Source organism: Enhydra lutris, unplaced genomic scaffold (assembly GCF_002288905.1).
Source record: "Enhydra lutris kenyoni isolate GAN:26980312 unplaced genomic scaffold, ASM228890v2 scaffoldscaffold31, whole genome shotgun sequence".
In the NCBI taxonomy this organism is placed as follows: domain Eukaryota; kingdom Metazoa; phylum Chordata; class Mammalia; order Carnivora; family Mustelidae; genus Enhydra; species Enhydra lutris.
Window position 1 is genome coordinate 18,359,101 of NW_019154115.1, and position 25,243 is coordinate 18,384,343.

At 39.8% G+C, this 25,243-nt stretch overlaps 1 protein-coding gene across 4 annotated transcripts in view; it reads right to left on the minus strand.

Annotated features, from left to right (window-relative positions):
- Nucleotides 1-410: 410 nt before the first annotated feature.
- LOC111153223 (integrator complex subunit 14) overlaps nt 411-25,243 on the minus strand; it is a 30,030-nt gene continuing 5,197 nt past the window's right edge. For 2 of the 4 annotated variants that reach the window (XM_022512115.1, XM_022512114.1), the window contains 10 exons: nt 23,176-23,283; nt 19,010-19,165; nt 18,108-18,226; nt 17,515-17,657; nt 15,056-15,148; nt 14,444-14,588; nt 12,939-13,072; nt 4,947-5,065; nt 3,021-3,086; nt 919-1,288 (listed from right to left, as the gene is read on the minus strand). In XM_022512115.1, the coding sequence (XP_022367823.1) occupies nt 1,037-1,288; nt 3,021-3,086; nt 4,947-5,065; nt 12,939-13,072; nt 14,444-14,588; nt 15,056-15,148; nt 17,515-17,657; nt 18,108-18,226; nt 19,010-19,165; nt 23,176-23,283 (1,335 nt within the window). In that variant the 3' untranslated portion in view covers nt 919-1,036. Of the gene's footprint in view, nt 1,289-3,020; nt 3,087-4,946; nt 5,066-12,938; nt 13,073-14,443; nt 14,589-15,055; nt 15,149-17,514; nt 17,658-18,107; nt 18,227-19,009; nt 19,166-23,175; nt 23,284-25,243 lie in introns of those variants that run through there. The other 2 variants (XM_022512113.1, XM_022512116.1) reach the window with 2 other exon arrangements.

The window sequence follows — 25,243 nt, forward strand, 5'->3', positions numbered from 1 at the left end:
GTGCTTAAAGATCATTTCGTCTGATGGGTTTTCAGGTTGCTAATGATAAAGTCCTTTGTTCAGACAAAATATTATACTGCACTGCATGGTGAAATGTTAAATTCAGCGTGTGAAAATGATTGCTTGGGTGAAGCCTGCAGGAGGGTTAACCTCCGGAGTCCACAGAGCAATCTGAAAAGCACTGATGGCAGAAAGCTTGGAGAAGTTACCTGACTTGGCTAAGGTCCTGAAGCTAGTGAATGAATTGATACCATACTGATGAGAGAACAGTCAGATCCACCGGGGTGGAACCTGGCTGAGGCGGAGACCTAACCAGTGTCAGAAATAAGGAAGTCCATATGGAACCCAAGAATTCTCAGGACTTAGGAAGCTGAAATTACATCCAGGTGATAGGACAGACCAAAAGTCAAAGACCCATTAGTTTCCCAATGAATCCATTTTCTAGAAAATCAAGTATTTTATTTTCATTAAAAAACAAAACCAAAACTTGAAGAAGTAGGAATCATTTTATACATTTATAGCTGCTGTTTAAGTCTATATCTCAAGACATACTACACCAAAGGGTTACCATCAAGTTTTTGCCCAAGTTCTAAGGACAGTTTTGAAACTTAATGGTGTTGGACTCACATTTAGCAAATCCCAGACAGTCTGGGCTGGGCTGCTCATTGCAAGGACAGAAGCTGGAAAATGTCCTTAAGGTTGGGAGAGGAGAGGAGTTACCTTTAGGAAGCCCGAGAACCCCCGCTGATTAGGAGGAAGTGGGGAGAGCTCTGTATTCATCAGTCCTTTAAGATACTCAGAAGGTGTGCCCACTGTGGGAGCAACAATGGTTTTTTGGGGCTTAAAGACTCAGCTCCAGAAAACCAAGGTCAAAGCCCAAGCAGCACAGCCCAGCAAGTGGTGCTTCCGAGGCAACCTCAGGGAAGTCTTGGCCGGGGGTGGGGAGCTCTTGCAGAGGTGAACAAACTGGAAAGTTTTTACCCTAAATCCTTTTCACCTGTCATGAAAGAAAGCAGGAAGGCTCCCAGAGTCAGTTTCACATTCTTTCAGTGCTGCTCCCGGAGAAGTCTGTATGCAAAGGCGTGATGTTGTGCTCATAGCCGGCATACTCAGAGGTGCCGGTGCTGGCTAGCTTGAGCTGCTGGGCAGCGTGGGTCAGCTGGAAGGCGGCGTCCGGGTGCGCTGTGTCGGGCAGCAGTGTGCACTCCCTTTCCAGCATGTCAGCCACCCCTTTGAGCAGGTCCAAGAAACCAAATGCCAGGGCAGCCTTTCGTAAACGGTTTAGCTCCTGAAACAAGATAAAAAACAAAAAAAAAAAACCACCAGTGTTCCTGAAATGTATTTTTCTTGTCACATACTTTCTAAATGCTCAACTTAGAATACATTTTTCTTGATCCCTGAACTTGTGAGCATTTTTACAGGAGAACAATGCTTGTGCAGAGATGCCAGTAACAAGAGACTGTGAGGACATGCCAAGAGGGTTCCTCTTGGCGATCAGACTGGCCGAATGAAACAGGCGGTCATCACCACAGTGGGTGAGCGCTTACACCAAACATGGTGAGACACTTCCCACACATCATTTCATTCACTCCTAACTGTCAGGAGGATGACTTTTCCCATTACTCAGGCATGGCGGAGGCTAGCCCCAAACCTCAGAGGACTCTGAACCCTCTGCTGCCTCTTCTCTGGCTGGGCCTCAGACTGAAGAACAGTGAACATGTTTGGAGGAGGCTCTGGAGGATTCAAGAAGTCTGACCTGAAAGACTGCCACCAAAAGAAGGGTTGGGTAGTGGACGGAAGCAGAGAAATACAAAGAGCCCCGTCAACCACTTAGCAGTGCAACTAGGCCACTTGTGTAGCCTCTCTGAGGCTCAGTTGTCTCATCTGTAGAGTGAGGAGGACCTCTTCCATGCCCACTGCAGGGGCTCATGCAGTTGCCTGGCAGAGGCCCTTTCACATCTGATATGTGGGACTCTGTAAAGCCAGAAAAGAGAAGTGGGCTTTCTGACCATCTCTCTACTATCATCTGTTAACAAGGGGGAAAGTTCAGAAGAAGGCCAAAGTACAAGTGTGCCTTCTTGAATAGACAGCTGACGACTGTAGGGGATAAAGGGACTATAGCCAAGGGGGGGGTGGTCATCAAGGGCCCGTGTGAACTATGGGCTTCACGGGGAGGGAGGGCATGGCTGGCTGAGCAGCTCTCTGAACTCTGATTAAGGTTGCTCTTGCTTGAGTTCACCAGCTTGCCACATAATTAGGTTTGAAGACAACAGTGACATAAAAGTAATGAGATAACACCCAGACAAAGTAGCCCCGTCTGTTCTCCAGAAGACATGCTAGCCTGGGGTAGGCTATGTGCACCATAAAATATTAGTAGCTGGGCTACAACTGACAACACAGCATGCCTCACACTGCCACTTAATTTAATTTCAGCAAACACCAGATGGAAAGGCAAGAAACAAGGTGTTTACTTAAATGAACCCCCAACTCTACCCACTGGTTATAAATTTATTCCCTCCACCAATAGCTCTGGATTAGCTAGGCAGGATTCTGGAGGGCCATCCTTTTGTAATTCATATAAATACAATTTTAGTAGTCATTCCTGGAAGCAGCTTCTCTGGTAACGTAAGAATGTTTTGGGAGAGCATCATCCCGGGAAGTCACCCTGGTTGTCCAGGGTTAGACTGGATACTCATATGACAGTGGTAAGGCGAGTTCAGGGCTTTGACTCACAGATTCTTTTGACTCCTTTCCTCAGCCATTCACAGCAGCATCAAGACAGAGGAGCCCTTGTGCACAGAATCAGGCCACTTAAACACTTCCAATTCTTGGATTTTTAGGGCAGCAGTGGACCTATCATTTCTATGGACTTTACAATGAAAACACTGAGGCACAAACCAAACATTTCTCATGCCTCTCCATGTTCACTCTTTTACCCCATACTCTAACTGCTGTGAACCATTTATTTTTGGTACACATCCCAGGGCCCCCCTCTCCCACTGTAATTCTGACAGTCTCACCTTATAGAATGTCTGTGTTTTTTCAGGTAGTTTCCTTGCATTTCTTAAAATCTTCTGTACATCTGTCTGTCAAGGGTAAAAAGATTTCAGCATTAGGGTTCTGTGGTAAAAGGGGAAAGAATACAAAAGGATGGCGCTAGATGTTTAGAGGAAAGAAATTGGGAACAGAGGTGCAGTGTCAAGATGAGGATCCCTCTGAGTCAATGTCACTGTTCTTTACATTAGTAAAGCACCTCCCTGCTTCAAAATGTTTGGTGATAATAAACCCCTTAGTGACAGAAATGAACTTGTCTCACAAAAAATACACCCAATAAACCTATACATCTATGGCCAGCTGCTTTCTGGCCAGGGTGCAAAGACCATTCAATGGTGGAAGGAACGGGCTCTTGGACAAATGGTGCCAGGACAGCTGGCTATCCACATGCAAAGAACAAAACTGGATTCTTACTTCACACCATATAAAACAAACAAAAAAACCAACTCAAAATGGTTCAGAGACCTAACTGCAAGAGCTAAAACTACAAAACTCTTTGGAAGAAAACATGGGCATAAGTCTTCATGACCTTGGACTGGTCATGATTTCTTAATTATGACAACAGCAGCATAGCAACAAAAGAAAAAAAAATTGACAAATGTTCTTAGCAGTATTATTCACAATAGCCAAAAGGTGGAAATAATCCAAATATTCATCAACTGAATGAAATCTAAAGGAAGGAAGTACCGATCTATGTTACAACATGGCCAAATGATGAAACATTATGCTAAGTGAAGGAAGCCAAACACAAAAAGTCACATGTTACATGCTGCTATTAATGAAATATCTAGAATAGGATGAATCCAGAGTCCGAAAGCAGATTAGTGGTGACCAAGGACTTGGGGAAGTCAGGAATGTAGAGTGACTTGCTTAACAGGTACAGGGTTTCCTCTTGGGGTGAGGAAAATGTTCTAGAACTACATAGTGATGATGGTTGTATAACATTATGATTGTACTAAATGCCACTGAATTTAAAATGGCTGAAATGGTGACTTTGATGTTATGTGTTTTTCACAATAAAAAAATATATACATCCAGAACAAAACAAAATTTAAAAAGTCATTTGAGAAAAATTCAGCTTTCCTTCTGACAGGGAAGTACTGGGGTCAGGGATAGCAGGAGAGAACCTGATTTTCCAACAAAACCCCTCTCCCACAGCCACAACAGGGTGTGTCCAGTCTCTATGCAAAGAAGAAACCGTGCCATCAACAGAAGCTATTTCCCTTGTCAGGTGGCCTAAGTAAGTCAGTAAGTCAGTGGAGGGAGAAATATCACTGAGCTTGCCTGAAAGCAGCATACCTCGAGAATAGTGTAATCTTAGCTTTCCATAAAAGTGCTGTGGAATTAAGGTGTACTGCCATTGCTTGGGTTCTACTGTGGGGACAGAAAAATAACCCCATGAAGATTTTTATATCCTTCTCAAAAAACTGTTGTCAAAGATAAAACCCATTCTGTCAATGTCTCACCATGTCAAAAATTTTACACTGAAATTCAATGCCAGGAAAGTATGTCTCTCTAGAACTGGCATGCTTCCTTCTGTCAGACAAGAAAGGTTATATATAACCCTACATGTTGCTCTTCTGACCTTGATAGCAGAAAGCTCAGAGCCAAATTGCTCAAATAGAATCATTTCGCCTTGAGTTCCCGGTGCAACTGTCTCCCCTCTTCCTCTATCTAGGTTTTGTACTGCTCTAAATTTTGTAAGAAGTGATTTTGCTGCATACGTGTTTTACTGTAGGCCACCTCAAATCCTTTTTGGAAATAATGACAAACGTTAGAAGTAAGTGAATTACTAAGTATCAAAGGAAAGGAAAATCAAATCAGATGTCTAATTGCCTGCCAGAATCCCCCCCCTTGTCCCCAGCAGAAAGCAACTTGAATGGTAATGTTACCTGCAGGCCACTGGGTTTGATCCAGACGGTCACATTCTGAGCATAACTGCGTTTGTTTTTGGGCTGCAGGGGAAATGGGCTCTTATTGTCATCCTCTCCATAAGGGTTTTCTTTAGCATCTTAAAAGGAAAACACATTCTTGAAATGACATCTGGCAAAACATAATCAATTACATTTCCAATTAGGCTAGACGCTCTCTGAATCATTCAATCTTCTTCATCCTGTTACTTCCCTAATTAAGAAAATCCATTCACTTCCCTCAGGTTAGGGAACCAGTTCCCAAACAATGCCACTGATGTAGGAGACTAAACAATCAACTGAGGCCCAAGTACGTAAAAAACCAAAAATAAAAACAAACCCAGTATAATGTTTTTAAAGATATAACTTCACTTATTTGCTTTATCAATTGAGATCAAAGAGAATAAAACTAATACATGCAACCATTCTAAAGTACATATTTAAAGACTATATAAACACATATAATACAATTCTTTATAGTCTGGCCCAGTGCTCTCCAAGAGAATTTTCTACAATGATCGAATGGTAGCCACTGGCCCATGCAGCTACTGAACAATGACTTGTGGCTAGAGTGACTGAGGAACTGAATTTTAAATTTTACTTATTTCAATTTAAATGGCCTCAAGTATCTAGTGTCTACTGGACTGGACATGATAGGTCTAAGCACTGAGAAAATTCCAGAGGAAAATTATAGGTAGCCACATTAAGGAAAAGGGCAAGAGAAGAAATATTTTTGGTGAAATATACTCTATGTCGTCATGGCTTATTAGTTATTGCTTTCAAAGATTTAAAGCCCAGTTGGTTTTTTAGCCGTGTGAATAAATAAGGGTTTCTGTTTTTCTACCTGCTTCCCAAGCCAATGAAACTTTGCCACAAACTCACAAGCCCACTTATATCTACTGGCTCATTTTATCCTGATTACTACCACCTTCTGGGGTAGACAAAGCTGGGATCATTTCACCACCAAGTTCAGGGAGCTTATATCCCTTGTCCAAATGTTCGTATTTCCAACTGGAATGAACCCAGTTTCTCTGAGCCAGAAGCTCTCTAACCCCAATTTGGTAATTTAAATGTTTTATACTGGCCCCACACTATGTGTCAGTGCCCCCCACCCAATCCCTCCAAAAAGTATCAGCCCAGCTTTCCAGGCATATTTCCACAAGTACTTGCATATATATAAGACCGTTTAGCCAGGTCAGGATCCCAGCAGTCTTTTTCCATCTAGCACATTTATTTCTAACTTGCCTGCCACTACTTCGGTTATTTCCCCTGACTGGAGTGCTCCCCTTCCCTCATCCATTTATTCCCTTACTCACTCGCTATACTAAGTCCCCACTATGAAGCAAGCACTCTGCTAGGAAGTGTGGCTGGAGAGGATTTTTTTCTAGACTCAAGGAACTTACAGAATAAAGAATATTTATTAAGTTCCAAACATGTTAAATATATACCTTCTTTCCTTACAGCAACCCTAGGGGGGGAAATATTATTGGTCCCATGAAAGATGAGGGAACTGAGGCTCAAAGAGGTTGGATCTTCACAGGCTTCACAGTTACTCAGTTGGGCCTGCTTGCAAAGGCAACACTTTTTCTAACCACTCAACCTCACGGTTCCTCACATATCCAAACTTACTTATATTCCAGGTCCAGATCTTATCCCACCTTCTCCACGAAGTTGTCCCAAGTATTCCTGGCACACAGCACTTTCTCTAGACCCTTTTCTACTGTAGCACTCAGTATCAGTATCAAACACTGCAATATCTAACCACAGTCTATCTTGTATGGTCTCTAACTGTTTGAAGCCTATATGTGGTGACTGGTTTGACAGACAAAAAATACTGCATCTATGAAAAAAGAACAGGGAACTCTTAGACATAAGAAATATGGCAGCAGAAATTAAAAAAAAAAAAAACAAAAACCCAGCTGCAAGATAAAGCTCAAGATACCTTAGAGAAATTAGAAAACAATGGAAAAATGGGTGGAAGGTAATAAAATTATACAAAAATCATCAACAGATGTTCTAGAAAAGGGAGAAGGGAGGATACAGAGAGGGGGAAATCAAACACATGATTCATGTTCCCAGGACTAAAGAACGGACTTGCCAGATGGAAGGGCCCACTGAATGCCCAGCACAATGAATGAAGAAACCAACAAGTAAGGACATGATTCTGAAAACCCAGAACACAAGGGATACAAAGAAGCGCCTCCAGTAGTGCAGAGGAAGTAGAGATCTGGGTCAAAGCCCTGACAGCATTTCACTAGACTCTCAGGAGCAACATAGGAAGCCAGAAAAGAAAAATGGAGCTTGCATCAAAACTCTAAGGTAAAGTCATTCCCAACCAGCACTCAATATCCAACAGAATCAACAAATGAGTGTAAGGGATGAAACATAGACATTTCCAAAGATGCAAGATTTCAAACATCTACTTCCCATGTAGCCTTTTCTTAGGAGGAGTCATGAAACAGGGGAGCCACAGGAGAGACAGGCAGGGAAGGCTGACAGCTACCCAGCAGGCACAGAGAACAAATAGTCCACTTATGAAACAAACAGAAGGGAAAGGATTCTAAGGGGAAAAAAGAGGAAACGGACAAAACTACCTGAAGAATGTATTTTACTTGGGAATTAGCAGTAAGTACACAGAAAAGAAAGAAGAAAAGCAAAGTAAAGCAAGTAGAGGGGAAGGCCATGAGACAGCCCAAAGGGAGGGCTGGCTGTCTTCATCTGCTGCTCACCGCCCCCACAGCCTGCCTGCCCAGCTCTTTCCCAGAGTCTCTGAGGAACCTCAGTGTCTTTCCAACAGCCTTCCTTTTAAAGGAAGTTAGAAGACAGCTGACCTTTGAACATGGGTGTGAAGTGTACAGGTCCACTTATACACAGAATTTTTCCTAAAGATACAAGTACTGTAAATCTATTTTCTCCTCCTCAGGATTTTTTAAATAACAGTTTCTTTTTTCTAGCTTTCTTTATTGTAAGAGTGCAGTATATAATACACACATATATACACACAATAATATATATATATGTATATATAAATACATATATATACACAAACATAAAAAGTACGTGTTCATCAACTGTTTATGTTATTGGTAAGGATTCTGGTCAACAGTAGGCTCTTACTAATGAAGTCTGGGGTAGTTAAAAGTCATAACCCCCACATTATTCAAGGATCAACTGCACATTTATCTTGCCTGCTACAAAAAAGAAAAAAGTACCTTTAAAAAAAAAAAAAAAAAAAACTGGTGCAGAGAACAAAGAGCTCCAAAACAAAATGTAACTCAGTGTACCACACAGCTTAGTCATTTAGTCATAAATAACGTTCACATCATCTAACAAGGACAGAATACTGCTTCACCCAAAAAGAACACTATAATCACACTGGAAGGATAGAGAAAGGGAAAAATGTTCTTCTTGGGTGGGTGGGTGGGTGGGGACAGTGGCGGTAAGAGAGCTGAACAGTCAACCTTAAAAAGTCAAAATGACATTTAAAATGAAAAGAAAAAAAGTCATGAAATATATACTTATATTATTTAGAAATGTAAATACCAAAAAAACCCCCCAAACCCTCTTACAATTAGAAGTTGTAAGTAGTTGTTACTAGGAACAGAATGAGAAATAGGAGGGATAGGTATAAACAACCGCACCATTTTGCTTGCCTTGTTTTAACTAAAAATAAATAAAAACAAGTTCTTTGACATTGGCCGTGGAAACATTTTTCTAGGTATGTCTCCTCAGGCAAGGGAAATGCAAGCAAAATAAAGCTACTGGGAGTACACCAAAATAAAAAGCTTTTGCACAGCGAAGAAAACCATCAACACAACAAAAAGGCAACCTACTGAATGGAAGAAGATATCTGTAATTGATTATATCCAATAAGGGGTTAATAACCAATATATCAAGAACTTATGCAATTCAATACCAGAAGAACAAATAATACAATTAAAAAATAGGCAGAGGAGCTGAACAGACATATCCAAAGAAGACATACAAACGGCCAACAGACACATGAAAAGATGCTCGACATCAGTGACCATCAGGGAAATGCAAATCAAAACCATAATGAGATACCACCTTATACCTGTCAGAATGACTAAAATAAAAACACACAAAAAATAGGGGCATCTGGGTGGCTCAGCTAGTTAAGCATCTGACTCTTGGTTTCAGCTCAGGTCAGTCACATCATGGATCATGGGATCGAGCCCTGGATCAGGCTCCCCACTCTGAGAGGAGTCTGCTTGAAAGATTCTCTCCCTCTGCCCCTATCTCGACTTGTATACTCTCTCTCTGAAACAAACAAATAAATCTTAAAAAAAAAAAAAAAAATAACAAGTGTTGGCCAGGATGTGGAAAAAAAGAAACCCTTGGGCCATGCTGGTGACAATACAAATGAGTGCAGTCGCTGTGGAACACAGTGTGGAGGTTCTTCAAAAAATCAAAAACAGAACTACCATGGTTCATTAATTCCACTACTGAGTATTTACCCAAAGAAAATGAAAACACACATTCAAAAAGATATATGCACCCCTATGTTTACTGTAGCATTATTTACAATAGCCAAGATATGAAAGCAACCTCTATGTATCTGTCTATAGATAGATGGATAAAGAATATGTGGAACACACACACACACACACACACACACAAGTATTATTCAGCCATAAAAAAGAAGGAAATCTTGCCATTCCTAACAATATGGATGGATCTAGAGGGCATAATGCTAAGTGAAATAAATCAGAGAAAGACAAGACATGACATGATTTCACTCATGTAATTTCAGAAACAAAACAAAGAGACAAAAAAAAAAAAAAGCCCAGACCTTAAGGCACCTGGATGGCTCAGTCAGTTAAGCGGCTAACCGTCAAGATCCCAGAGTCCTGGGATCAAGCCCCCCATCAGGACCCTGGCTTGGCAGGGAGCCTGCTTCTCCCTCTCCGTCTGCCTACCTGCCTGCAGCTCCCCCTGCTTGTGCTCTCTGTCTCGGTGTCAAATAAATAAATAATTAAAAAACAAACAAACAAACAAACAAAAAACCCAGACCTTAAACAGAACAAACTGGTGGTTGCCAGATGGGAGGTGTGTGGGGGAAGGATGAAATGAAGGGGATCAGAGTACACTTATCATGATGAGCACTGAATAATGCACAGAATTGTTGAATCATTATACTGTACACCTGAAACTAACACTGTATGCTAATTATGTTATTATTATTTTTTTAACATCTGGAAAAGTAGGTAAAAACAATGGGTAGAATTTTTCTTGTCGTCCTTTCACTGAGGGGCTAGACCTTCCACATTCCTAGCTTTACTCAGAGATTTCAGTTGTCTGATTTGGAAACAAAGTTGTATCTCTTCTTCTGTGTGAACTTTAAAACCCCAGACCCTGCATCCTAGCTCAAGAGCTGGCCAACTGCCTGGTTTTGAGTTAAAAATGGTTTTTACATTACACAGTTGAGGGGAAATAAAAATATTTCATGACACATGAAAATTATGTGAAATTCAAATTCTGTTGTCCATAAGATTATTTTATTGGAATAGGTCATTCCTATTCGTTTATGTATTGTGCTACAATGGCAAAGTTCAGTAGTCATGACAGAGATCATATGGTCTGCAAAGTCTAGCATATTTACTATCTGGCCCTTTACTGAAAAGTCTTACTGCCTAGCTTCTAGGGTCAATATTTAATCAAAATCTTTTTTAGGCTTCAGTGGCAAAGGCATCCTTCAAGCCTGACATAAACGTACATTGTTTAAGACAGGGTAAGCAGGCTATGTATTGTACATGTGTATGAGACACTACTTTCTTCTTTCGTCTCTTTATTCTCTTGGCTTCTGTGACATCACTTTCTTCCACTTTTCCTTCTACTTATTCATTCTCATTTTCCTTTATTAGCGTCCTTTCCACTGAACCCATAGTTAACCTTTTCTAGGGGTTTGGTTCTTGGCTCTCTTTTTGCCTTAATTACATATTTTCCTGAGGCAAGGGCTTCTTAAAGTGTGGTTATGGATCACCTGGATTGTAATCACTTGGATAATACTAAAACTGCAAGTTTTTTGGGCTGGAATCCAGACCGAATGAATTAGAATCTCCATAAGTGGGGCCCAGGAAACAATTTTTAAACAGTTCTGGGTTTTTTGTCTTTCGTTTAGTTTTGTACACAAAAACTCAAATGTGTGAACCACTGCCCTAAGCAATTGTCCTCATTCTCACCATTTTAACTATGCTTACAACTAAAAAATTATATATTAAACTCTGTCCTCTTTCAGGAACTCTTACACGAATTGTCTCTAGCCTCCTCTACCTAAATCTCACAGGCAAAATGAGCAAAGTTGATTCTGTCTCCTGAGTATCTTTTGCATGTATCCCTAACCTCCCTGTTCCCAGCCACTGCCCCTGTTCTGGCTCTCATCCTTACATCTCCAGGACTGTCACAGCAAACTTGTAACTGCTGGATGCTCTTGCCTTTCCAAATCCACACTCCACAGAATTATCTTTCTTTCTTTCTTTTTTGAAGATTTTATTTATTTACTTATTTGAGAGAAAGAAAGAGAGAGAGAGCACACATGCCTGAGCAGGGCAGGGGGAGAGGGAGAGAAAATCTCAAGCAGAGTCCCCACTGAGCACAGACCCCAATGTGGGGCCTGAGGTCATGACCTGAGCTGAAACCAAAACAAAGTCAGATACTTAACTGACTGAGCCACCCAGCCATCCCCAGAATTATCTTTCTAAATGCAAATTTACTAGCTCTCACTTGAATTTCAGCCATACTATGTACCTCCAGGGAGCACCAGTACCCAGAAAAAAAAGTCTCCTAACTGGTATCTCCACTTCTCATATGCATCCCCTTCAGTGGCTTCCCAGTATCTGCAGAATAGTCTCAGCTCTTCACATTTCAGAGGAGGTATGCCCTATTCCAGCCACTGCCAACTTCTAACCCACCACTGGGCCCTCCCCGCCCCACCCTCATGCTTTGTGTTCTAGCTTTGCTTTTCTATAGGTGATCCCTTTGTCCAGAATGCCTCTTCTTCCTTCATTAGCTCAGCAAATCTTCTTCTTCAAACCTCAGTTTGGGTGTCCCTCCTCTGTGAAGATTTTCCTGCGTCCTCTACGCAGAGCCAAACATCCAGACCAACCCTGATCTCGTACAAGTCTTTTACCCCCTACAAGTTTGTTCAGTAGAAGTTTCTGAAATTGAAATGGGCCCAAATGAGTCCAGAATGACTCTACATTTGGAGCCTGAGTACCTAGGAATACGTAGGCCTGAATTAGGAGCGGGAAAATAGTAAAAAGGAACAGCTTAGGAGGGAAGGGTTAAGAGACGATGGTTTCTCTAACAAACACGCTGAGCTGCTTGGTACTATGGCAGAATATCCAGGTGGAGAGGTCTAACTAGGAATTGGAAATATGATATGCAAGTTTCAGGGAGAGATCAAGTAGGACCAGAGTTATACATCTAGGGGAGTCTGAAGCTATAATGTCTAATGGAATAATCAAGAGAGAATAATAATCCAAGAGAAGGTGGCAAAGGAAAACATCCTGAAAATCATGAGGCAAGAGGAAGACAAGACAACAAGATAAGGCAAAGCTGCTAAAGAAACAAATATCAGAAGAATGGAATATTAGGAAATCTAAGGGAAAACATTTTTAAGAAGGAAGGGGATTAAATTATCTATAAATGACTGGGGTTACTGAGTTGAAAACAGTATACTGAAGAAAAAAATGTTTATGGACAGTAGCTTTTCACTCTAAGCAGTCAGAGCACTTACGTTTACTTAAAGCAACCTAAATGTCAGTTTCCCTTGACGTAAAGTTGAAAGTTCAAACATCACACTCTGCTGGGGTTCTCCATGCACATATCTGCATTAGAGACCACAGCACATGTGTCGGGGAGATCACACAGCTCTCTGACTGCAGTCAGAGCCATTCAGAATAGCAGAGAGAAAACAAAGTCAAGGTAAGTAAAATCTGATCTGGGTTATACCTGAAATAGGACCCAACTGTGCCATTTTCCCTAGCCATGGGAGAGGTTCTGGGCCAGGCTCAAAGAGAGACATCATGAGGTTTGATTTCTTCTTGCTGTCAGCTTGGGAGTAGAGCATTCCATGCCATTCAGGACTAGATGGAGAGAAGATGGAAGATCAGAAGAATGTCAAGCCTGGGACTATGAAATTATATAAGTCTAGCCAGTGTTTTTCTCTTGAAAAGACATGGGTCTTCAGCTTTGAAATTAGGCTCATTTTTACTAAAGCCAAATCCTAAAACTGAAAATGCATACTGCTGTCCTCTGATATTACCATTCCTCTGGGAAATGTATTATTATTCAATTAGGTAGATACAGAAATCAAAAGCAATCTTAGGAAAGAAAAAAATCACAAGGGCAACAAATAGCTACAGAGGTAGGGAGGACAAAGGGTTGCAAACCATGTTTCAGCTGCCTCCCTGAGTCATTCACAGCAGCACCAACACAGGGCAGCATTTCTAACAAAGGGCACAAAGCCATCACCCAGCTCTGTTCCTGCTTCTCAAAAGGCCCTAGAGGACTCTCATATTCAGAGCTAGTCAGTACAAGCAGCTTGGGTACCAAGAAATACAGCAAACTAATACCTAATAAGAATCGCTTTCTTCTTTTTGAACCAGGTAATTTTAACTCAAGTAGAAATGGAGCTTCACCTGAGTACTCCTAACCTCTTCATCTTCTATACCAGTCAACCCCAGGTGATGGCCAGAAGATGATCAGTCACCTCTTTTCCTAACAATAGGTATTATAGAAAGGGAAGCAGATGGTTTTGCAAATTTCAAGACTGTAGCAAATGTAAAAGCTAGAGAGGTGTTCCCCACAGGGAAGGGTTACAGCAAAGTGGTTATGAATATGGGGTCTGGAGTCAGAATGCAAGGGTAAGGACCCTGGCTCTTTCATTTATAAGCTGTGTGACCTTGAGCAAGTTCCCTGACCTCCCTAAGCCTCAGTTTCTCATCTATACAATAGGGAAAACACTGACACCCTCTGCAGACTGTTGTTGTGAGGGCTTACATAAAATTAATATATGTAAAGTGACTGGAGGAGCGCCTGGCACATGGTAAAATTTTCAATCAATATTCTTGGTATCCTTTTTCATTTAGTTCTACCTCGTCATCTTATAGCTGAGGAGCCTGTGAATATTGCTTAAGATCCCAGAGCAAGTAGCAGAACTGTTATAACTGAATCCAGATTTCCCAGATAGAAAAGAGGAAAACTATAGGATATAATATAAAAGGATGTAATATAAAAAGATATATTATAAAAGGATATAATATATAAGCAATATAATTAAAAGGCTCACTCTGTACTTATTCTAGGGGATAACTTAAAGAGCAGTTTAGGAGGTGATGGTAGGTGGGAAAAGTATGGCAGGGGGAAGAAAAAGGTGATAAGGAAAAATCTGGGAAATATTTCACTCTGTAAATTGATTCTCCCTCATTCAACCAAAGGTAAACAAAGTTCCTTACCCTAACTGAACTATTGCCACCATTCCTTCTACTTTCAGGCTGCCATGAAGCAGGACACAGAAGTTGGGTATTTTGCCCGCAATCTGATTGGCTGAATTTTCATCTTCGTTGTCATCAGTTATGCCAGTACCCACCTCATCACCTTCTGTGAAAAGATCAGAATAAGATTAGCTGGTTGTTTCTAGCCTTGGAAGGAGGGTATTCAGTTATAAAGAAATATTGTAACAAGTAAAAAAAACTCCTTTTCTCGTTTTCCTATGTCCATATAAAAATCAGTTTTCACATATTATATGAATTCCATTTAAATGAAACATCTCGAATAGGTAAACCTATAGAAACAGAAAAACATTTAGTGGTTACCTGGGGCTGAGGGAGATGGAAAACTAGGGGTTGACAGCTAAAGGGTTTTTTTCTGGCGGTGGAATTAAAATCGCAGAAATGGTCTTCTAGTATTATTAGGAAACATTCCATTTTTAAAAATCAAATCCAGTAACTATTCCTTTCCCCTAATTCTGCAAAATGGGCTGTCCTACTATCAACTATATACATTTAAGAATAACTTTAGATCATAAGATGCTTCATCTATATCACTAGAATAGGAAGAGAACTCACCTTTGTTAAGTGCTATTGGTAGGACCAGATGTCTGGACAGAACTGGGGGACTTGAAATATCAGCTATATCAATAAATCCCACTATTTCCAAATCTGAAAGAATGAATCAACACTGAATTAATGGACAGGGAAACACATTATTTTCTATGTACTAGGTTTCACAAATATAGCATTTAGGTGAGGAATTCAGATGTGACTAGGAAGGTTATTAGACATTTCTCTGGATGACTCATAATTTTCATTTTAAACAGCTCAAGATACAAGAATAACTGCCTTTCATTTAATGATTTAAGTTGTAAGACAAACCAGTTAGACTTTATTTTTATGAGGCTAGGACCCCAGCCAAGGCAAAAGCTTAAACATCCAATCCCTCTGTTTAGTCAAGGATGTTAGGGTCAGCAGGGGGCGTCAGAGTCAAGCACTTCCACCACTCCATCCTTGCAGGAGGAGCAAACGTCCTTGGACTGTAAAGCTATTATTAAAAACATTTCCGTGAGAAAGAAATACATTCACTAGAAGCCCAAGGTAGCAGTCTAAATATGACAATGATTTCTTTGCTTTACAGAAGCTGTATTAAAGACCCAGAGTACTTGCTGGAAACCTAATAGGTAAAAAATAAAAGTTTTATCCCAGGGGCGCCTGGGTGGCTCAGTGGGTTGAAGCCTCTGCCTTCGGCTCAGGTCATGGTCCTAGTGTCCTGGGATCGAGCCCCACATCGGGCTCTGTGCTCTGCAGGGAGCCTGCTTCCACCTCTCTCTATCTGTCTGCTTCTCTGCCTACTTGTGATCTCTGTCTGTCAAATAAATAAATAAAATCTTAAAAAAAAAAAGTTTTATCCCAAGGTACTTTTTAAAAGTTTATTTTCTGATTATATAAATAGTAGAAAAACTTAGAAAACACTAAAAATTGTGAAGAGGAAAAAGGTCACTCATTATTCACCATCAAAAGAAACATCTATTAGTATTTTATTGAATTGCTTTTCAGTCTTTCTTCCAGGCACAGACATACTCATATTCTCAAAACGATTTTTTTAAAAAAGATTTATTCACTTGACAGAGAGAGAGAGAGCGAGCGAGCAAGCACAAAAGCAGAGTGAGTGGCAGGCTGAAGGAGAGAGAGAAGCAGGCTCCCCACTAAGCGGGTAACCTGTCATGGCGCTTGATCCCAGGACTCTGGGATCATGACCTGAGCAAAAGGTAGATGCTTAACTGACTGAGCCCCTCTCAAAGCAATTTTTTAAAAAAATCAGGGTCATGGTGAGTACACTGTACTTCTACTATGTCAGGAAATTTGCTTCTCTGGAGATTTGCTGCCATTACCTTCTTTAGCTGAATAACAAATGAGTCAGCATAAGCAGTTACATATTTTTCCTTCGAGTAGCAAAAGGTCTACATTTCGAAGTGGTGTAAGCTATGACAAAGATCTTGGACTAAAAGTTTATATGGATAAGAAGAGATCTATTCAAAGTTACCCATCAAAAAAGGATGGGAAGGAAGTAGAATATAGCTGGTCTGAAGGCAACAAAACATTTGGCACAGCTTAACACACTGCAGTAGTCCATGAAAGAGATGAATGTTGACTTCTAGACAGCTAGAGGCTAAAGGCACAAAAAATAAAAAGCCTCTGCATGCCCTTTACTCTCAGACTCCTTCAAATCTGCACACCCATAAATGAAATGAATATTTATTGTGCACTTAATTCTATTATAACTGGTTGACCGGACATTTACCTGGTGAACACCTACTAAGCATCAGATGCTATGCTAGGCACTGAAAGTACAATGATGAAACAGTGATGGCTGAATGTGTACCCACCACTCAAGGAGTCCATCCACCAACTGGAGACAACTCTCCTCTCTACTCTTCCTCATGACTTCTGACTCACTCTGCCAATCTCAGCCAAGCACACCTCCAGCACAAACCAGGGAAAAGCAGTAGTGTGTGTTTTAGTGAAAATACAAGCAGCAGGGCTCGAGGGGTACGGTGTATCAGAGTGGAGACCTTAGAGAGACCATGACTCATCTAGAGATTTTACTCACCTAGCCAGTCAGTATGAGAGGAAGTGACTTGTCCAGGATCACACAGGAAGAATCACACAGCTAAATCTAGAAGCTAGCTCTTCACAGATGATCTTAATTATGATGCTAATCAATCTTAAGTATCTCTATTAAGAATTACTTCAGGGATTTCATGGCTAGTGAATCTGGTCACGATTTCCAACTCTAGTAATTTGTGGCTATAGTTACTAGGACTGGAGATCACCATGAAATACCACATGCCTGCCACCATTTTGGCAATGCCTCCTTGCATTCAAAATGTATACACTGGTGATGACAACAGCACCCTAGTGTCAGAATTTACATTTCTTTTAAACCCTCCTGGATAGAGAAGATGCGAGAAGTTATAAGAAAATAAAGATAACAAAAGAACTAAGAAGAAAGTTAAAAAAAAACACATCACCTGTGTTGATGACTTTAGGGATGGGATCGATTTCCTCATCTACAACAAAGGGCTCTGGTCTGGGGAAGACCTGCACATCAGCAGTGAGGTGGCCACACTTGAGAACAGCGTGGAAAGGTGTATACGCCAGATCTATCAGTTTTCTAAAATATGATGATTAATTGTTATAAGAAGAATATTTCTAGGATACATAGCACTTATTTCAAGTAATTTTTTCAAGAGGTTAAGTTTATTTTTCCCTTCAAATCAATTCTTAACACTATGATCTGACCATTTGTGAAACAGAACAAAATCTGACATTTTTGGTGAGGAAATTTCAATTCTGAAAAGCCCAAAAGCAAGTTAATCTTTTGAAACTGCTGAGTCATTGTAAGGAAGTCAGTATCTATAGGCATTATTGATTTAGTCCCACTTAATTTAAAAGGGAATGAACTTTTAAAAATCACTACTACCAATCATTTTGCCTGAAAATTGTGCAACTCGGGGAAAATGAAATGACAATAATTAGAAATAGTGAAACAGACATTATAGCTGAATATCAAATTATAATAACAGATTGTAAGAAGGCAAAAAAGCTGTAAGCATATACTTACCCAAACATAGACTGTACATTTTTCAAGCACAGGGGGCCATCGATAGTAAAAATCTGTCCTTCGCCATTGTTTAAATCTATGAGACGTTCAAGGCAATCCAAGGAATCAGTACTCTGAAGCTACAAAGCAAAACAGATGACCCTTTTAAAGTGGCACAAAATGCCAAATTATTATCAGCACACCAAGGTCACACCCATCACAATAACACAGGCAATAAATAACAGAGATTTTTTTTTAAACAACCTGAGGTGAAAATAACTATAACAATTTTGATTCAAGGTTACCAAGAGGAATGCTATATAAAATGATACCAGTAGAGCTATTTTGCTCAGAAGTAGTTTTGCAAAGATTCTCAGAAGTGACCACATTGGTATTTACACAGTATCTTCTCTCCAAAGTGTCTCTAACATCTTTTCGGTGAGAACTATCATTATCTACATTTCACAGATAGAAAAACTGAGGTGAACAAATGTTAAATAACTTTCCCAACTAAATGGGAAAACCAGGAAGTAGAGTTTAATAAAGCATACTTCACAGTAATGTTACTTTACCAGAAAAGTTCAAGTACATTTCTGTCAGTGTTTCTGGTGGAATGGACATAAGAATTTCTAAACAAGGTAAATGTCTAATACCAAAAAGAACATTTTAACTCTTATGCATCTGAAGAGTCTTTGTGGAAGCAGGATAGATAACAACTCCTGCCAGCTATGTTTCCAGAGATGGACAACACTCTGAATCTTCAAAAAGCATTTGAGACCTAGAGCCTTCCAAATTTAGTGATTAGCCTCAGCTGAAAGCAATGAAGTTCAATGTTATAGTATATACAATATAAAACTAATGGAATATACCAAAAATAAAGTCCTAAAATGTATCCAACCAAACTAAAAAGAACTCAGTATTACCTCCTCCAGATTTGCCATGCACATGATGTATAACTTAGATGGGAAAGGAAAAGGTAGCGGAAACCTGTTGCTCTCGCCTCGTTGACTATGAGTAGCTAGGGAATGCCGCAGTGACCCTCTACCAATGCCAAGACAGCCATCTGTCACCAGAACAACCTGTTTGCAAGGAATGAGAGGAGGTTTGTACATGAAATAACGTATTTATTTATTTATTTTTAAAAAAGATTTTATTTATTTACCTGACAGAGAGAAATCACAAGTAGGCAGAGAGGCAGGCAGAGAGAGAGGAGGAAGCAGGCTCCCCGCTGAGCAGAGAGCCCGATGCGGGGCTCGAACCCAGGACCTGGGATCATGACCCGAGCCGAAGGCAGCGGCCCAACCCACTGAGCCACCCAGGCACCCCATGAAATAACGTATTTATTTAAAGCAGTCTCATTTCTCCCTAATGGCATTTACACTGAAAAACCCACCTCTGCTGGGAGACAAGCAACAAGGTGAATAAATCTCAAAAACATTCTGTAAAGTGAAAGAGGACACATTGTGTGATTCTCTACATGAAGTTCTAGAACAGGTACAACAAAGCTAAGATAAATCAAATAGAAGCTGTGGGGTGTTGGGGGGATATAGACTAGAAAGGGGAAAGTGAAGAAACTGGTGGGTAATGGAAACATGCTAGATCTTAACTGGAGTGGTGGTTACACATAGGTGTGTGCATCTGCCAAAACTCAGTAAATTACGTGTTTAACATCTATGCACTTTCCTGTATTTTATCTAATTAAACCTAAAAAATAGTACCTATTTATAAACATTTAAAATCATAACCAACTCATCCTAAATTATATTAAAACTAGAACCTGGCACTGGATGTCAAGAATGACAAGTGGTTCTATTTTACATGTGACCCTAGGAAGCATCAGCACAGAATTCTGACCTTGACACTATTTTCAAAGATAACAAACTTTATCCATGGTCATTAAGATGACAACTGCTTTAAAAATATATTTATAGGGGCGCCTGAGTGGCTCAGTCAGTTAACCCTCTGCCTTCAGCTCAGGTCACGATCCCAGGGTCCTGGGAGCAAGCCCTACATCGGGCTCTCTGGTCAGGGGGGAGCCTGCTTCTCCCTATGCCTGTGCCCTACCTACTTGTGCTCTCTGTCAAATGAATAAATAAAATCCTTAAAAAAAAAAAAAGTGTATTTATAGGAGTGCCTGGGTGGCTCAGTCGGTTAAGTGTCTGACTCTTGATTTCAGCTCAGGTCATGATCTCAGGGTTGTCAAAATGAGCCCCGTGTCTGGCTCCGTGCTGGGCATGGAGCCTGCTCTTTCTCCCTCTGCCATTCTCCTGCTCTTAAAAAATGTATTTATAAAAGCCATTTAACCAGACATTATAAGCCTTTAAAGTACATTCTTAACCAATTTGTAATCTGAAAAAGCCTTCAAAATATACCAACAATGGACAATAGTTACAAATTAAATTTCTTCCTCACTGCCTCAGTGATCCTATGTGGTGGCAGATTTTCCAAGCATTCCAGGGGAGGATTATTTTTGCTCTTCCTACCCTAGCCTTGTAACTTGATAATAATGGTCCATTAAAGCAGTATTAGGTGACCGCACCATGTGAAGTACCAAGACTGGCACTCATTTCTAAAGTCGAAGAATGCTCAATGGCAGTCACCTAGAGAGATGTCATTTTCTGGGAAGACAGTCAATTGACTAGATAAGGCAGTTTCTTCTTATATGAACAACTGCTATATAATGATTTACTTCTGCCCCTACTTTTTTCAGATGCTGTGTGATGAAATTTTTCATGCAATGTCAAAATGAGACAGACTACGCAGATAATGAAGACACAGTCCAGCTGTCTGAAACCCTGGTTAACAAATTTCCATATTAAAACAACTCTATTTGGGGGCACCTGGGTGGCTCAGTGGGTTAAAGCCTCTGCCTTCGGCTCAGGTCAAGATCCCAGGGTCCTGGGATCGAGTCCCACATCGGGCTCCCTGCTCAGCAGAGAGCCTGCTTCTCCCCCTCCCACTCTCCCTGCTTGTGTTCCCTCTCTCGCTGTGTCTGTCAAATAAATAAATTAAAAAAAAAAAAAAAAAAAACAACAACTCTATTTGACAGTAACTGATTATAAAAATAATCACTAATAACTTCTATCTCTAGTATGGTATTTTGGACGTGGTTCACTCTAAAACTCATCAAGCAAACCTAAGTGGATCCAGGTCCGGCCCCAGGCCCTCAGGGTATAGGACATCTCAAATTCAGATTCTTCCTTTTGTAAAGGAAGAAAAAATATTAACAGGCAGAAGGCTGTGTGTTGCACAAGACCTTGCTTGTTACAAATTTTCTGAATTTCTTCTCTAAAATGACTGAAGCAGCAGCAAAGGAAACTGCTCTCCACTAGCTTCCAGTTCAGAAGATACTGATAACAAAATTTCATTTATTCAATATACAATATATTCTTAGGATATTCTATATGCAGATTTACCAAACAATGTTTATGAAATGCCAAACATCTTTATTTCTGAAAAGAAAGTGATCAAAAGACATTTATGGCATTTATTAAAATGATTTCACCTTTTAGTAACAGCTCAGGGTCTTCATTAACCCATGAGCTCATACTCTGTAAAACAGGTGGTTTTGTAGTAAGAAAAAAACAAGCTTAAAAGGCGGGTTTACTGAGATATAATTTACATGCAATAAAATTCATCCTTTTTAGTATATGGTTCTGGGAGTTCCAACAACTATATTTGGTGAGCAACCACTTCTACAATTAAGATAAAGACGAGTCCTGGCACCTCCCATTTTCCCTTGTGCTTCATTTGAGTCAATTCCCTACTGTTCCTTCACCCCCAGGCAAGCACAATCTTATTTTTAGTTAAAGAATAAATACCAGTAATGCCACTGACACTACTGAGGAACAGGTGTTTGACCATATAACAAAAAAATCATACACTACGGCCCACTGCCTGTTTTTGTAAATAAAGTCATTTATGTACTTACTAACTGTGGTTGCTTTCATGCTATGACAGTGGAATTGAGAAGTTGTCACAAACATCAAAAAGCTTGCTGACTCCTGTTGTAGATTACTCTAATTTTCCTTTTAGTGATTTGTTTTCTCCTTTAAAATATACTACCACTTCTCAAAGCACAAGCATATTTACTTTTGTGCTTTGTTGCAATATATTCACAGATATTGCAGTTTTTACAAACTGAAGGTCTATGGCAGCCCTGCCCTGAGCAAGTTTATTGGTGCCGTTTTTCTAACAGTATTTGCTCGCTTTGTGTTTGTGTGTCACGTGGCGGTAATTCTTGCAATATTTCAAACTTTTTCATTATCTTTGTTATAGTGATCTGTGACCAGTGATTATGACTTGCTGAAAGTTCAGATGATGGCTAGCATTTTAGCAATAAAGTATTTTTTAATTAAGGTATAGACATTATGTCTTCCAGACATAATGCTATTGTACGCTTAATAGACTACAGTACAGTGTAAACAATTTTATACGTACTGGGAAACCAGAAACTTCGTCTGACTCAACTTTATGCAACGTCAGCTTTATTCTGATAGTCTGAACCAAACACACAACATCTCCAAGGTATGTTTATACCTTTTTATAGCAAACTTCTAATTCTTTTTATCCTAATATTCTGTTCTCATTTGGTGCTAATGTGGACCTACTATGGACCTAAAGGGCAACAGATCATATGACATTCATACTCATCACTTTTAGACAACTCAGTTGAGATGGTCAAACATTTGCTAAATAAATGCTACACCAAGATAATGAAGACTATTATGTACTGATGTTTATAATTCTATCACTCAAAATTACAATTACCCCTTACAGTGAGTGTTCTGAAACTCAATTGTGAGCCCTTCGTGTTTTATACAAACAGTACTAGTTTGCCATAAGCCAATCTGCTAGGAGAATGCTTTCCTTAAGGCATAACTGTGCTGTTTTCTGAGCATATTAGTGTTGACTTAGTGCCTTCTTTTAAAAAGATACCAATAATGTATAATAGAGTTTATAGAAATTACAATGCATGCTGTGTCAGAGCCTAAAGAAAATCAAATCACCTCAGTGGTTAATGGTTTTAACTTAGGAAAAAAGGAATGGTTTAATGGTTTAACTTAGGAAAAAAGGAATTGATCATTACCTGGCAAGGAATCGCACCACCCCATTCTTGCTGAACGATATTGCAAACACCAACTAACGCAGATTCCAAGCAGGTTTTATCATAATCATCCATATTACTTAGTGCTTCCTGATTGAATAAAAGATAAAATTGCTCATTATTTTGTACTGTTTTGTTATTAGAGAACAACATAAACTGTTCAAATCATGAATGTTACACAGGGGACATTGTGTTTCTGAGAGCCCCAAAGCATATTTTCTCAAAGAAAAATGGTAAAACAGGCTTCCTCAACCACAAAGGACAATTAAAAGAGCTTCCCTTTATTCCATTCTCAAGTGAGAGTGAACAGTCCACTATAGCTTTGTAAGGGAACCCTGAAGAAAGTAACTAAAATGAAGAACTTTTAAACCCGCCAAAAAAAAAAAAAAATTGAGTACTAACTATATTATAAACACCAGCCTAGGCACTTCATATGCATTTAGTTATCTCAACACTCTGTAAAGTATAAATTATTAACTAATTTTTTAAAAAAGATTTTATTTATTTGACAGAGAGAGTGAGAGAGAGCACAAGTAGGCAGAGCAGTAGAGTGAGAGGGAGAAGCAGGCTCCCCACCAAGTAGGGAGCCTGATGCAGGGCTCGATCCCAGGACAATGGGATCATGACCTAAGTCGAAGGCAGTCACTTAAGCAACTGAGCCACCCAGGTGCCCCTATTGACCTATTTTTAAAATGAGAAAACAAAGGTACAGAATGATGGGGTAACTTTCCCAGGCTGCATGCCTTGATGTGGCAGAGTCTAGATTTAAGCCCCATCAGTAGGACTCCAGGGCACCTGGCTTTCACGACTACTCTGAACAACTCAGATAGCAACTCTCTAAATTTCAAAACTGCTGGACATCCAAAATCCTTAGTTTAGTATTCATTTATAAGAAACCCAGTGCAATTTTTTAAGAGCTTTTGAGTACCATTAAAAAAATAAATAAATAGGGAGCCTGGGTGGCTCAGTGGGTTAAGCTGCTGCCTTCGGCTCAGGTCATGATCTCAGGGTCCTGGGATCGAGTCCCGCATCGGGCTCTCTGCTCAGCAGGGAGCCTGCTTCTCTCTCTCTCTCTCTCTCTCTCTCTCTGCCTGCCTACTTGTGATCTCTCTCTGTCAAATAATAAATAAATAAAATCTTTAAAAATAAATAAATAAATAAATAAATAAATGATTTAACAAAATTTTATTACTTTTTATTAAAAAAAAAAATCAAACTACACTGATCCTGGATCTCTAACCTACCCAACAAGTATTAAACTGTTTTAATTCCACACTTATTGACCATTATGAGGTACTGCTGGAAATAAAAACTTAGAGATGTTGTCAGAAAGTAAATTCTCTGGCATATCACAGACAACACCTTATGAACTATCAACTGAGGTTTAAAAATTATAATTTCTTGGCATCTGTAAATCAAATGGTATTTATTAGAGATGAAATATTTTTTAATTACTCTAGAATAAAGGTTTTTATAAGGAAGGGCTATTTTTCATCTCAAGTTTTATAGGAAAGTAGAAAATAATAAGGTGTTGAATTTAAAGTACCCTGAATCTTAGAGAATGGGGAATTACATCCTGTTATGCTCTCCTTTCCACAGAAAATTCCAGAAAACTCAGAGAAGAAAATAATGCAACAACTCAGAGCTCAAATTCATAGCTCTACCAAAGGCATAAGGCCTTTATTACTGGTTGTGAATCTTTGTTTCACAACTATACTCAGATATTATACCCATAGACTGATGGTTATAATAAGTGAATCTCTGTCTTATAGCCATATTCAGATATCATATCCATACACTTAACATTAAATAAGTCCAAGTTCTCTGGGGCACTGGGGAGGCACAGTCGGTTGAGCATGACTCTTGGTTTTCACTCAGGTCTTGATCTCAGGGTCCTGAGATCATTGTGCTCAGTGGTCAGCATGGAATCTGCTTTGAGGTTCTCTCTCCCTCTGCTCCTCCCCCTCCCCCAATAAATGGATAAATCTTAAAAAAAAAAAAAAAAAAAAAGTCCAAGTTATAAATATTAGGTGCAATATGATAACACTAT